The 16,127-nt window shown below is 38.5% G+C and overlaps 2 protein-coding genes across 3 annotated transcripts in view; one reads left to right on the top strand and one right to left on the bottom strand.

Moving 5' to 3' along the window:
- tmtops2b (teleost multiple tissue opsin 2b) overlaps positions 1–8,686 on the top strand; it is a 37,819-nt gene extending 29,133 nt beyond the window's left edge. For both annotated transcript variants that reach the window (XM_039818015.1, XM_039818014.1), the window contains one exon: positions 6,981–8,686. In XM_039818015.1, the coding sequence (XP_039673949.1) occupies positions 6,981–7,196 (216 nt within the window). In that variant the 3' untranslated portion in view covers positions 7,197–8,686. The remainder of the gene's footprint in view (positions 1–6,980) is intronic.
- Positions 1–16,127, bottom strand: part of LOC120569870 (beta-galactoside alpha-2,6-sialyltransferase 2-like) — a 52,265-nt gene that overhangs the window by 4,570 nt on the left and 31,568 nt on the right. Inside the window, exon 6 of the mRNA XM_039818013.1 lies at positions 12,477–12,651. Coding sequence (XP_039673947.1) covers positions 12,477–12,651 — 175 coding nt within the window. The remainder of the gene's footprint in view (positions 1–12,476; positions 12,652–16,127) is intronic.

The raw sequence follows: 16,127 nt of genomic DNA, 5'->3' as shown, positions 1-16,127 counted from the left end.
AATGGCTAGCTGGTTGTATTATTGGATTTAATGGACATATATCTTAATGATGTTCTTATTTCACTCAAGAAGAAAAATAAAATATTTCCTAAACTGTGAAATTATTCCTTTAAGGTCACCTCAGTAGTAATGAGATTTCATTGTTTTCATCTGGTCCGGAGACTAACCAGAAAACTGGCCACCACTTCTCTTAGATTTTCACGTTACACCACTTGGGTCCATAGTATAGTTCTGCTGTTTTTTTCTCCTCAGTTCTCCATGACCTCAAACTCCTCCCGCCTCTGCACTAATTGGCCTTTCAAATGTTTCCAGATTTAATTTTTTTTAAGCTTAGCGTACAATAAGTACCTTACCAGTCCTCATATATGCTAGTATTAATATACAGCGATCCTAAAAATGCAAGTAAAAGTGTCTTCTTCAGCATCTGCTACACATGCTCCTTTGGGAAAACAATCATAAAATCTCCACTGGATATACACAGTGTCAAAAGTACAGGACTGCAGTTACACTAGGCAGTTCAAAGATGCAAATGTGATTATAAGTGTAAATGTGACGTTTGGTTGTGCAGAAAAAGAGCATGCACACTCAGCAAAACCCTCCTTTAGATAAAGATAAAAACAGAACTGAATACATTATGTATGAAGACGGTGAGTTTGACTGCCTCAACATGCTCTGCATTGGTATCTTTCATACACTGTGACATCCTGCCAACACAGAACAGTCAGCCCCCACATATAGTTTACCCTTTGGTGTTTTTCATTCCACCTTGCTTTAAACATCGCTGCAGATTTTTGTTTATTAGTTCGTCTCTGAATTATTGTTATTCTGCTCGCAAATCTCCACCTTCTCCATTGTTGCTCTCCAGCTTGATCACAGTTACCACATATAACCAAGCAAAAGCCTTCCTACAGAATGTATACACAAGTTGTGTACATTGATTTAGCCTTTCCTTAGCTGTTTGTAAGCCAGTTGGTCCTGTAATGTTTTTTTGATAAGATCCAAAAATTTGAACCTCTAAGTTGTCCAATCTAGACCTAACTTTCTCATAATTATCAACATACTAATCAAATGTAAATAAAATCTTATCAGCCGCAATGTCATTAGCCTTTAAAACAGTCCTTCAAAACCAATAAATACATGTTTTTCTAGTAAAATGACACTATAATTCAACATATTTGTACATAAATTTATGTTTATGTATGATTACTGTAAGAATATGTCACTATAAGTGGATTTAAATATTATGCAGTAATTGTTTAAGACATAGTTGTATACAAACATACAAAGACAAATGCATGTATGTTGAATGTTGATAATTGATGCTACCTTTAATAATATAGTGAGTGACTTCATGTGCAATAGACTCGAACAGTTACTGTGTCTAAAGCCCGTTTGCAGCTTATTTTGATATCTAGACAGCACAAAACTACAATTTCTATTTATTTTACACTGCTGTCCAAAGTTGTAGATAATGTAGATAAGCCATCGGAACCAGCACAATAGTGCAAAAGTAATGACCACTGCATAACAAAAGGTACCCTTACATAATTATTATGTAAGGGTACCTTTTGATATTGTTATTTACATTTGTCTTCACCAATGTGTCCCATTAATGTGCAAAAAGAGTGTGTTGACAAACACCTGCCTTAAGTTGTACTAATGTATTTATTCAGAAGCAAAAGAATGACAAAGAGAGAAAGAAAAAAGGCAGCACCGTGACTCACGTCAGCGCAATATTCAGGAAACACAGAGCAAATACCTATATTTCAGACAGCAGCTCTCAGACGTTTCCAACTACTGTGTTGAATAAAAAGGTCAAACTAACTGGACCACTTACTTTATCAGTTCAACAAGACATTAAGGGACCATTTTGCCCTTTAGGCACTAACAGTAGACTGTGAGTAGTGAGGACATGAAAGTGCACTAAGGCATGATTTCTGCCTATTCAAACTCTGAACAGACCTGTACTCGGAATCTCTCTAAGCAGGGCTCCAAATAACTTTTTGCCTTGGTTGCACTGGTGCACCTAACTTGTTTATTTAGGTGCACCAGCACAAAATTTAGGTGCACCCAAATTTTTCCTTGCGTCGCCATTTGCGCTGAATGGCAATACACGATATATAGCTCTGTATTTTTTTGTGGGCTAAATGTTCAGTTTTAAGTCAAAGCCACTTTTCACAAGCTCTTTTATTAAAACAGATTGTGATTAAAATAAAATGCAAAGACAGTTTCCTTTACCAGTTTGAAAATATACAGCTGCAACACATGTAAATGAAAGTTATCTGAAATAAATAGCCTATGATAAAAAATATAAAATATATTATGATAAATAAAATTATTGTTATAAGTTCAGAAAAGTACATCACTTTACTGTAATGCAGCCTTTTAAACCAGTAAAAGACAACACTTATGTCATATTACGAAAATCTAAGACGATATCTAGTCTCATATCACGATATTGATATAATATCGATATATTGCACAGCTCTACGTCAGAGCAAGTTGGGATCAAGTCGGACACAAATCTAACCGGCATGCATTGGGCGGCGATCGCCGGTATCTTTCATACACTGTGACATCCTGCCAACACAGAACAGTCAGCCCCCACATATAGTTTACCCTTTGGTATTTTTCATTCCACCTTGCTTTAAACATTGCTGCGGATTTTTGTTTATTAGTTCGTCTCTGAATTATTGTTATTCTGCTCGCAAATCTCCACCTTCTCCATTGTTGCTCTCCAGCTTGATCACAGTTACCACATATAACCAAGCAAAAGCCTTCCTACAGAATGTATACACAAGTTGTGTACATTGATTTAGCCTTTCCTTAACTGTTTGTAAGCCAGTTGGTCCTGTAATGTTTTTTTGATAAGATCCAAAAATTTGAACCTCTAAGTTGTCCAATCTAGACCTAACTTTCTCATAATTATCAACATACTAATCAAATGTAAATAAAATCTTATCAGCCGCAATGTCATTAGCCTTTAAAACACAGTCCTTCAAAACCAATAAATACATGTTTTTCTAGTAAAATGACATTATAATTCAACATATTTGTACATAAATTGATGTTTATGTATGATTACTGTAAGAATATGTCACTATAAGTGGATTTAAATATTATGCAGTAATTGTTTAAGACATAGTTGTATACAAACATACAAAGACAAATGCATGTATGTTGAATGTTGATAATTGATGCTACCTTTAATAATATAGTGAGTGACTTCATGTGCAATAGACTCAAACAGTTACTGTGTCTAAAGCCCGTTTGCAGCTTATTTTGATATCTAGACAGCACAAAACTACAATTTCTATTTATTTTACACTGCTGTCCAAAGTTGTAGATAATGTAGATAAGCCATCGGAACCAGCACAATAGTGCAAAAGTAATGACCACTGCATAACAAAAGGTACCCTTACATAATTATTATGTAAGGGCACCTTTTGATATTGTTATTTACATTTGTCTTCACCAATGTGTCCCATTAATGTGCAAAAAGAGTGTGTTGACAAACACCTGCCTTAAGTTGTACTAATGTATTTATTCAGAAGCAAAAGAATGACAAAAGAGAAAGAAAAAAAGGCAGCACCATGACTCAGTCAGTCGCAATATTCAGGAAACACAGAGCAAATACCTATATTTCAGACAGCAGCTCTCAGACGTTTCCAACTACTGTGTTGAATAAAAAGGTCAAACTAACTGGACCACTTACTTTATCAGTTCAACAAGACATTAAGGGACCATTTTGCCCTTTAGGCACTAACAGTAGACTGTGAGTAGTGAGGACATGAAAGTGCACTAAGGCATGATTTCTGCCTATTCAAACTCTGAACAGACCTGTACTCGGAATCTCTCTAAGCAGGGCTCCAAATAACTTTTTGCCTTGGTTGCACTGGTGCACCTAACTTGTTTATTTAGGTGCACCAGCACAAAATTTAGGTGCACCCAAATTTTTCCTTGCGTCGCCATTTGCGCTGAATGGCAATACACGATATATAGCTCTGTATTTTTTTGTGGGCTAAATGTTCAGTTTTAAGTCAAAGCCACTTTTCACAAGCTCTTTTATTAAAACAGATTGTGATTAAAATAAAATGCAAAGACAGTTTCCTTTACCAGTTTGAAAATATACAGCTGCAACACATGTAAATGAAAGTTATCTGAAATAAATAGCCTATGATAAAAAATATAAAATATATTATGATAAATTATGATAAATATATTATGATATATATATATATATATATATATATATATATATATATATATATATATCTGAGAAAGCTCCTTCACTTGTTTTCAACAACAATAACAGACTGATTAAAAGAAAAAGAGGATGCCCGAATAGCTCAGTTGGTAAATATAGAGGTTCGACTCGACCTGCGGCCCTTTCCTGCATGTCATTCCCCCCTCTCTCTCTCGCCTTTCATGTCTTCAGCTTTCCAATCAAAATAAAGGCCGAAATCTTAAAAAAAAAAAAAAAAAAAAGAAAGACATAGGGAGACAGAGGAAGAGAGGGGGAGTGCGATGGACTGAAACGTATGCTACTCAGAGAGTGATGGCTGACTCATTATGAATGGGTCCAGAACGGGTCGAATGCGCTTTGGCAGGTCAGCGGCGTTACACACGTCTTGTGTAGGCTATGAAATGTCTGTGTCGTCACTGTGCTGTATTTTTATGAACTATGGTCCAGCATGGTCTTACACGCTATTACTCAACAAACTGAAGTCAGTTGCATTTAATAACTTCTAATGTGTTTTTCGCCGTGGCGGCCGCAATAACAGAGAGTTACCAGCGGAAATGCAGGTACAGGTTTCCCTCTCATACTTAATATACAGCTGTGTTAATAACAACTAAAACTGTAGACAAATGTCAGCAGTTGCAGGGGAGCCGTGTGTGAGTGAATGGGGGCTGCGCGGAGGAGTGATCCAAACACAGGCACGGCTTTACAGAAGGAATGGGTCATGTAACGCAACATTAAACCATAGGCCTATCAATATAGACGACATCACTTCGTACGTGTGGAGGCAGCGGATGCGAGGACGTTAGGTGCACTGGTGCGACCTAGGAAAAATCTTAGTCGCACCCTTACAAATTTTGGTCGCATTTGAAAAAATCCGCTGTCAAGTCGGACAGTTTCCAGCCGTTTCCAGCAACCTTCAGGCTGAACAGGAAGTCACATAAACACTGTGGTCCAATTCCGATTTAATAAAATGTTATCAGACCCATATATCAGGTTGTACACAGTCTCCAGTTGTTTTATTATGATAGAGTAACTCTCAAAATGCTCTACATGTGATCTGTTTGATGAACAGACTGTAGATGATCAGTAATCTGAACAGATTTAGGGCTAGATTTACTAACATTAGCGCAGTTTGCGCTGCGTCCGTTTATGCGAGTTCGGTAATAGCGCACGCTATGCTTCCACATTTTGCGTAGTATTTATCAACCCTGACACCCATCAGGCAATCAGCGTCTTTCTCCGCCCACTATACCGTAAATTGCGCTGTAGCAAAGCGGTACTTGTGCTATGATACGGCTGAGTGCAGACTGCGATATTCCCACTGCTGATGCTAGGACTGTTTGAAATGATCCTGATGCCAATATTTGTAATGTAGCGAGGAGTTTAACAACTGCTGGAATGGGATGTGAACGCTGAGTGGGAGATTCAATTTCATCTTTGATTTCTTCCAGTAACTCTAATATTGCATGGCTGCTTGATCTGTAACGCTAAATGATGTTGTGTTCACTGACAAAGTGTGATTCTTCTGTTAAAAATATTTTCAGCCCCGCCTATGTCTTCGTCTTGCTCAAATTACTGTTGCCATTTCACCAGCGGCATAAGGTCTACGAAGGAAACTTCGAGCCGGCTGGTTTAGACCTGCTTTTAAGAGGCGGAGAATTTCCCCGCAGAATAGAGGCCGCTCTTACTGACAGTCTTTGTAAAATCCACGGAATATATAATTAGGTGCACTTTGGCTTATCCTCCCACCTTTTTGGGTGGAACTCCCACTTCCCCACGACACCCTCAAACGATATTGAAAAGCGCCAAAATTGTCTCTTCTCGTTCATGTGGCAGACAATCTGCGATTTTACCCAAGTGCGCCCTGTTTGTAAATAGCCCGCATCGGTTACGTCCGTCTTTGCGACCAATTAGCGCCTGGAAACAGGCGCAAACGGCTTGATAAATCTAGCCCTTAGTCTCTCTGACTCCTAAACTAAAATAAACGTTTAAATCAGAGAAATAGCAGTTAAAATCCCTCCAATTCAAAATCAATAAAGTTCATATAAAACGTCATCCTGTTGAGTCGATTCTGAACCAATCAGCTGTTAGATCAGCTGAGAGGCCGCGTTTCCCAGCATGCCGTGGGTCCGCCTGGGTCTTGCAGTCAGTGAAAAGCAACTGCGCTGCCTGCGTCTCAGAACTGCTGCCGTCTAGATCTTGTGAGGTTATTGTTGCCCACATGTGCATGACGTCAGAGTAGAGCTGGGCGATATGGAGAAAATCAAATATCACGATATTTTTGACCAAATACCGCAATATTGATACTGCAATGATATTGTAATGTTGACTATTGGTGCTTTCACAAAATATATACACAATGAGATTTTTGATAAATAATCATCAGTAATGTGGATATAATGACTACGTGGGTAAAGGTAAATAATAGAACAGCTACAACAGTCTGGTAAGTTCAGAAAAGTACATCACTTTACTGTAATGCAGCCTTTTAAACCAGTAAAAGACAACACTTATGTCATATCACGATATTACGAAAATCTAAGACGATATCTAGTCTCATATCACGATATTGATATAATATCGATATATTGCCCAGCTCTACGTCAGAGCAAGTTGGGATCAAGTCGGACACAAATCTAACCGGCATGCATTGGGCAGCGATCGCCGGTAATCGATTCTGCGCAGACCTGGCTCATCTCGAATGAGCCTACTATCTGTCTTTCCATCTCTTTCTCAGTTCTACAGGTGTTTACTGATTCTGTTCCAATGTGACCACTGGTCAGCAGAGAACAGCAACATCTCGATGCCCTCCAAGACCACGGTGATCCAGCTGAAGCGCAGAGTCTACAGCAACACGGTGGCCAGCACCGCCCACATCTCCACTGATGCTCTCAACCAGTGTGGCAGCACCTCGGCCATCAAGCACACAAACCCCCCCGAGGTCACAACTTGAGCCTGAATATTCCTTAACAATGGAGCATTAACTCAGCTCGACAGCCACACTTACGTGAACTGCCGTGGATGTGAACTAAATCATGATGCATTTAGAAAGTAAATGTGCTTTATGTGAGTGTGTTTGTCCTAGAGTTATTGACTACTGTTACGTACAAGACACAAAAGTACTAAATGTCTGGAGGCATTATATGGTCAAAGGTATGCAGACACCTGAATATTACACCTACAGTATTGTTTGTGATTGTTGAACATCTCATCCCTAAACCAAGAACATGGTATGCTGCTATAACAGCCTCCAGTTTTCCAGGAAAGCTTTCCACAAGATTTTGCACCAATTTAGCCACAATGTAAACGTCAGGCACTGAGGGGGATATGGCCTGGCTCGCAGTCAAAGAAAAGGTGTTTGAAGGGTTTAGGTCAGGGCTCTCTGCACCAAAATCTGAAAACCATTTCTTTATGGTTCTTCGCTTTGTGCACAATGGAATTGTAATGTTGAAACAGTTAATGTTGTTCATGTTATTTATGTGTTATAGCAATGGGATTTTCCTTAATTGGAACTAAAGACAAAAACAATACTCTTAATTAAAAACAAAATTCTACTCCAATGTTTGCCATATGGAGTACTTTACCCTTGTTTATAGGTCTATTTATCTTTTCAATATTCTGTTTGACCAATTACAATAAAGTAATAGTTGATATTAAAAGGTTTAATAGATGTATATGATTTTTATGAACTCACCTGTCAATGTTATCATCTACAAAGTACATTTTCTCTTAATTACACAGGAATCAGGGTGAAAATACGTTACACATAAGTGAAGAATGTTGTTTGTCAAAAACTCTTGTTAATTAACAAAGATTTTCAAAACCCAGGTGCACACTTAAAAAATACTTTTTTTCTTCAACCATCCAATCTAAAAAACAAAAACATAGTGCCTATTCTCTGGTGATTGTTGTTTGTCATTGTGCTGCTGTAATCTTCAGTGGATTGATGTATTCATCATGTAATGTAAATGTAAACGTCTTTTCCTCCTCTTTACTCCAGCCTCTGCTGTGCGCTGACTGCAAATGTTGCAGAATCCTAAAAATTCTCACAAAGATTTGCCTTTTAACCTGTATATATTTAAAATTTATATTTATTTTTATTTCTGGAATAGTGATCTCTTTTGATATAATTGTTTTGGGTTATTGCATGATATTGTTAAGTTTCATTGCTCTGAAATCATGGAGAGACATTTGGAGAATTACTTACACCTGTATTCAATTAAAGAGCTCCACCCTCTCTAGGAGTGTCTGGTCACACCTGTGGTCTTACTAGTAAGTAAAAGCTGTGACACAGAAGCTGTGCTCAAAACCGTTCCTTATCACGGAAATAGTGTATATACTATATAGTGTGTTCGCAATTTTGTAGTGGTGTTCGAATTCTCCGCAGTCAATTTCACTCACTATATAGTCCACTATAAAATAGCCACAATGCACAGCTGATTTGAGTGTACATATGATATACCCTACATTTTACTCCCGTATACCACAATGCAACGCGGTCGTGTTTTCCCGGAGGAGAAGAAGAAGCAGACGCACCTGCAAAAACTGAAAAGGAAAAATGGAGCACGCTCTCATTTCTAAACAGTGGAAATGTAACATATATACAACATTTTACTTTCCTCCTGGGTGCTCGGTGTGTTTCAGGGAGGTATTAGAAGTATTTTTGTTTTGGTTTGTTGACATGATGCTGGGCGGGCCTGCTTCCGTCACACAAATAACGGGCGCATCTCCTGACCCAAGTCACACAACGATGTCTTTTCAGTGAGTGTCCGAAGTCTTGTTTGGTCGTTCCCTATATAGCACACTATAGAGGGAATAGTGAGTGAGTGAATGAGGGAACGGTTTCGAACACAGCTAGAGAGTGGAGGCCATGGGAGGTTTCCATCATGGAGCTTTTGTCCTGCAAGACAACGATGGCGATTACAGCTACAACAGGTTAAAAAAAGGGAAGCACAAGGAAGGGGATATGGGATACCAAATGGCTCCTATTTCACTTGCTTTTAGTTTCCCACACCAGGAAGGGTGAAGCCAGTGTGAGATACTGTACAGTATGGCCAGTAAGAGTAATGGTGTGCCAAGAAGACCCTATATGATCACTAATAGGAACCCATTACACACCCCTCTAATGCATGTTGACATGTGGTTTACAGGGTCTCTCAACCGACAAACAGGATGCAACATCAGGGATTGGAATAAACTGCTAAAATTGAATAGCCCTGAGTGAAACGTGAAGCAGATACCAGGTGCATTTGATACAGACTTTCTCAAGATGCCTTTGTTTCGCTCTGATCTTCTCACTGCATGGTAGTAATGAGGCCCTGCAAAATGAGTATTCTGACAATATGCCTTAAGCCTGTCTGGAAGCTGATTTGAGTTAGTTAGACAGTAACCCTAAGTGACAGGTAGTCATTTTATTGTAGGTTTTAATGATTATTAATAAATATAATTGCTGTGGAAAATAATTATTGTGTTGTTGTACGGTGGCTCGGTGGTTAGCACTGCTGCCCCACAGCAAGTAGACACTGCTGAGTACTGGTTGATCCGACAGGGCCTTTCTGTGTAGAGTTCTCCCTGCGTTCGCGTAGGTTTCCTCCCACCATAAAGACATGCATGGTAGGTAATTTCTGCCATTGCCCTTAACATTGGCAACATTACAACTGGAGTTGATCCCCGTGCACCAGACTGTAGGTGCGCAGTGCTCCTAATTTGTTAAGTTGTTGATGGGTTTAATGCAGAGGATACATTCCTCATATGTGTAAATTTACATTGCAAATAAAGGAATTATTATTATATTATTATTTAGAAGAGGCTGGAGGTTCTTGTGAAAATTATATGAAAACAAAACTTTGACTCTGAAAAATTGAATTTTCTTAAAAATGACATGTTAGGCTCTAATGTGCCACATTACTGTCAATAGATTTTTTAAATTATCAACAGCTCGAATGTGCCACACTGATCGGTCTTTTCTGTGATGATGATTTTGTGATAAGTCCTGTAGAAAGAAGAAAAATCCCACCATGACATCTGTACTAGCAAATTGCAGTGCATCTCCTCAGTCTTGGAGCCATAATGACTATTTCTTCAAAAAGACAATTAGTAGCCATGGCCTTCGAGTAGAAGAAATCGATGCCCCATGCACCGCACGTACTACTTTCCAGTAAATCTAGCTCTTGTTCCTTTGAAGGTTGAACACACTTAATTTAAGTTGCTTTGTACAAAAGCATCTGCCAAATAAATGTAGTGAAATGTAATGTGAGTGTTTGGAAGAAAACACAGGCCCATTTGCACTCCTTTATAACTCAGCGATGGGTGACATAGAAAAAAATTACTATTACTAAGTCTCAAATAATGGACATGTCTCCAACAACAGATCAAAGTGTATCCTGTGTAGTTAAACTGTGCTTGTGTGGAAACATGTTGTGGTGTTTGATTGTTTTTAGTTCTGTTTTTATTCTGTTTCGATGCTTTATTTGTTATGCTTTGCTTAAAAGACTGTTGACCAGTAGATTCTGACTGTCTAATGGTATGCTGTCAATAATAAATAATATTTTTGTGAGGAAGTAATTTGTCTGTTTTTCTGTCAAATAAAACCTTTTAATGGTTTTGAGTCTCTGAAAAACTAATGCCGTTTCCTCATGCTTTTCTTTAAAATATAATAATAATAATAATTATATATATATATATATATATATATATATAAAAATGTCAAAAGACAATGTCAAAGGGGACACTTGTAGTGATAAACAGATGAATTATCTAAATCTGCAGCTCTTCTCAACTTTATGAAGCTTTGTAGTGAGTTTCAGCTCATTGTTTAGTTGTTTGGCCCACAACTTTATTATTGTTGTGGTTTATTCTCAACGCTGTCATAACCTTTTTTTTGTCCACAGCAGGCAGCTGTTTTCAGTGGGAAAGAAAGGTCTGAATATCCACTCTAGACCTGCTCAGCACCAAACAGCAGACACACAGTTAGAGACTAGCTGAATATAGTGGAGCATTTAGCAGATAAAAAGCCAGATAGTCCCTCAGGAGATGGTAGAGGTCAAAAACAGCGCTAAAAAAAAAAAGAGTGAATATTGGACTTAACACAACTCTAAATAAATGTTGCTTAGTAACTGCTGGATGTGTAAATAAGCAACGAAAAAAGGTGATTATGTTAATGTTGTGTTTCCGACTTATTTCTGTGTACCCTAAATGGCCGAAATGAATGTTAATGAGCACATGTTAGCATGCTAACACACTAAAGTAAGATGGGGGACGCTGTAAACGGTATACCTGCTAAACACCAGCATATAAGCATTGTCATTGTGAGCCTCACAAAGCTGCTAGCATGAATGTAGACTCTTATTGCTGTTTGATACTTTTGCCTAAACATTCAAATCTAGTTTCTAGCTTTTTATCTCCTGCTTTTTATCTCCGGCAGCTACAGTCTGGTGTTACAATCCTCTCCAGTGAAATACAGACACACTTTTACACCGTTTAGCGGTCAGCATTTTAACCGTGTTTACTCCAGCTGCTAGCTAACGGTAGTCTAACGTTACCTGCTGTCAAGTGTTTGTTAACTAGCGTCCCGTGCGGCGATGTTTCAGTTCCCTCTAACTTTTCGAAGCATCGGAGAGAAGCGTAGGCATTTAAGTGGCACCTAAATAAGGCACCGAAATCCGCGTTGCTATTCGGTCCGGTAGATAACGGTCGTTAAGGCACCGCCGCCGTATTAGCACTGGGTCTCGGTAATTCTTGACAGTAGAATAAGACAGTCAGTACATTTAGTGTCACTGAAAGTGTCACTCGATACTGAGGCTCAACCATATGAATAATGGTCTGTTGCTTCTGAGGTACTCCTGGTGTAATTTGATGTTTTATGTTATACAGCTGTGTGAGTGAGAAAGCATACTAAATTATAGTGGAAGAGACGGACATGAAATGGTTATTGACATGCTGGAGAGTTTTTAAGATGAGATTAGTGTTTACATTTCTGCCAACCCCTGCACATATGTGCTGCCTTAGAGTGCATTGCATAGCGGTGCTGCAGGCTGATAATTTCACTGTGCAGCCTGAATATAAAAATGTAGCTTGTGTGTGTGTGTGTGTGTCTGCTTGTGTCTACATCTGCTTCAGAAACAGGCAAGGAAATGGATAGATAAGAGTACAGAGATAACTACAAGAGAACAGGCTTACACGGCATGCATAACAGCTGTACGTATCCATGTGCATGTATCGTGTATGCACTTACCTATGAAGCCAGAGGAGGGAGGATTGGGCTGGATATTCTCCTGAGTGTTGCCCTGTATCACATCCCAGAGTCGCCACACATAGCTCGGGTGAAGGATGTAGAAGGGCTGGCCGGGATGGAGCTTGCGGTGCTCCGTGTACGGACCAAACAGGTTGTAGTCCGGACTGGCATACCACTGATGAAGAAAGAGATAGACAAACACCTCAGTTACAGGAAGGTTGAATCATGCAGTGAAAACAACATCATTACTCTTCTCCACTTTGGTGAATAAACATGTTTTGTACGGTTTAAAAAAGCAAAATGAAATCAATATGGCAGTTATGAAGTGCCAGGATTTCAGTCCCCCTCCAAATCACCTCCAACAGGCAATGATGCATTGCCATAGAGAAAGTAATTAAGTAAGCACAAAGGCGGACCAGGTGTGCAGAGTCAATAGAGTCCCCTTCCACTCAAATGTGTTTTTTCTTACCGTTCCTTCACTTGAATGTTTGAGCTTCACTGTGCAGAATGATGTTTGTGCAAAGACTGTTTCTATATTTATTTGCTGAAGAGGGAAAGTTTCTCTGTGCTCACTTTAAATCTGAGATCAAAGTCTGAACATTCAAGCAATGTTTAAGTGAAGTAGGGGACATCTTTTGTCCAGCAGTTAAACTCTTAAGACTGGAAAATATTTGCATATCATAGCTTTGGATTTTACAATGATGGATAAGGAGTACATGTCATTTTAAAAACTTTTAACTAAGTAATTGTAGGCCTACATGTAAATACAAAGTAGTATAATGATGTGCTTATATTGCTTGCTGAGAGAAAATGATAAGTCAACTTGATAAACGATAAGTTAACAATGTTTTTCTATGGAAATGAATACTCCAAGTGGGTTGGCAAACTGAGATGCAAGCTAGATATGGAACTCTAGAGACTCCTTTCACTGCTATTCCTCTGACAAATATTTACTTTGAGATTTCTGATTAGAGCTGCAAAGATTAATCAAATAATCGATTAGTTGTCCACTATTAAATTAATCGCCAACTCTTTCGATAATCGAATTAAGTCATTTTCAGAAATTCTCTGATCCCAGCTTCTTAAATGTGAATATTTTCCATTTTCTTTACTCCGTTTTGACGGTAAACTGAATATCTTTGAGTTGTGGACAAAACACCACATTTGATGACGTCATCCTGGGCTTGGGAAAACACTGACTGACATTTCCTGCGATTTTATAGACCAAACAACTAATCGATTAATCGAGAAAATAATCGTCGGATTAATCAACAATGAAACTAATCGTTACTTGCAGCCCTACGTGTGATGCAATACAGATCTTTCCAGATGGACAGAGCATGCTTTTATCAGAGCTTCATGCTGGTTTCTAAATTACAGTCAACCTTTTGGACTGTATCTCACACTTTTTTACAACTGTAATGGAGAATGTTCTTTTTTGCAAATATCAATGATGTTATTGCCACTGAATGTAAAAAAAAAAACATGTTGAGGTTGTACTTTAATGACTTCTCTTCAAGGAAAATAACAGACTGCCATTTTATGCTTTGTCGTGTTGTGTGGTCATAGAGTAGCTGTGGCTTTGTACTACATGCACATGTGATTTCATTTGTGTATTCTTTCACAGTTAGTGGGCTGATGTTTTATTTACAATATTCACATATTGTTTTTGTTGATAAATAATGTAGATATACGTACATTTTATGCATTGAATAAAAATACATATTTTCTGCCATAATGGATAATCAAGTTGATTTTATTCTATTCTAATGTACGTATTCAGTACAGTACAATTGTTCAAACTATAAGCAATCAGTGAGTCACTTAGTCATGGAAATAAATAGCATTTATAATGGATTCAAGGAAGAAACCCATCCTCATATATAATTGATCCTTTTCATACTATAAATGAAACTGTGATTTTCAGTAAATTGTTTCCTTTCACCTCAGATTTCTGAAGGACCTTCAATTATTGTCTACCATTTGTTGTCAATGGCAATGAGAAAAAATGAGAATAATAATGGTCTGTCGCTTTTAGGGTAAACAAATACTCCTGGTATAATTGGATGTTTTAATGTTATACAGCTGTGTGAGGGAGAAAGCATTATAAAATAATAGTCGAAGAGACATGATGTGGATACTGACATGCTGGAGTTTCTAAGATGAGCTTACAGCGTTTACATTTCCACCAGCCTCTGCACAGTTGTGCTGCTTTGGAGTGCATTGCATAGCCACACTGCATGCTGATAATGTCACTGTGCTGTGTACTGAAGATAAAAATGTCATCATGTCTTAGCATATGTGTGTGTGTGTGTGTGTGTGTGTGTGTGTGTGTGTGTGTGTGTGTGTGTGTGTGTGTGTGTGTGTGTGTGTGTGTGTGTGTGTGTGTGCGTGCATGTATGTATATCTCCTCTAAGGAGGCAAGGCAAGGAAATGGAAAGATAAGTGTACAGAGGCAACTACAAGAGAACAGACGTACACTGCATGTATGTGTCTGTTGTAATACACTACTTGTACTACTACAACCATTCAAGGCAGAAACCCATCATCATATAATTTATCCTTTTCATACTTTTTCTTTAATAAATTGTACCACCTCTAATTTACCAGTAGAGACAAAATGAACATTAGATCATTGTCTACCATTTGTTTTTTTCAAAAAGCAAAGAGAGCCTCCTGAAATACTGGGCTTTTCCATAGATCCATAGTTATGAATTACTTTGTTTTGGGAACCGAGCAGTGTGGTTAAACACTATCTTTTAAACAAAGATCTCAGAGCATGTGACCTCTGAAACAAAGGAAACCATGCAGCCTGAGCGCCCTTTTCAAACAAAGAGAATGCGGCCTCCATGCAACTGTAAAAGCCTAAAAGTCACACCAGAATGAGAAAAGACGGCCGGAGGACTAAGAACTACAAAAGTGTAGTTCACACCTATATGTCACCTTCAAGAACTCTGACTCCCTATTTACCACAGCAGGGGTCCGTGCCCAGGTGACTGGGGATATAAATACTCTGGTCACCCACTTCTCATTGTCATCCACTGCACGCAAAAGCTGCTAAAGGGTGCTCTCCTCTGTGCTTTTCGATTGCAACCCCGTTGCTGAATGAAGGCACGCAGCCAAACGTTTGTATCTAATTAAATAGTTTCATTTTCCGGATGTGTGGTCTATTTTTGGTGTTCTGGGAACACCCTGGATCCTGTGGAAACACGCATCAGTGTTTCATCTCTGCAGAAGAGAAAACGTTAAGAAATCGGACAACAGGGACACCGCTTTTCTTATCGAGTCAACTGAACTGGTTCTTCGCTGCCTTTGGAGAGAAACCACTTTTTTCCGTGAAATGCTGATGAGTGAGACAGATAAGTTTTATTCACCATGGAGTATCTATGGGACCAAACAAACCGGAATACACACAGTTAGGAGGCTGAAGTTTCTGGGCAGAGAAATAAAGGTGTGTGTTATTAATGTCAGTAACCACTATTGCTGCAACTTATTACGACATTGAATGTGATTAATTAGTAAGTGCTACTGTTGCAAATGTCTTACGATTAATGATTGTGACCACCAAGTCCAATTTATTGCTGTGAAAGTACTGGATCACAGTACTTGTTGATATATGTTGTGTTTGATACTGTAGCTTATTAAAACTAT

This window comes from Perca fluviatilis, chromosome 12, assembly GCF_010015445.1.
Source record: "Perca fluviatilis chromosome 12, GENO_Pfluv_1.0, whole genome shotgun sequence".
Lineage (NCBI taxonomy): Eukaryota > Metazoa > Chordata > Actinopteri > Perciformes > Percidae > Perca > Perca fluviatilis.
The sequence above is the reverse complement of the archived record's forward strand: the minus strand, read 5'-3'. Positions and strand labels throughout refer to the sequence as shown.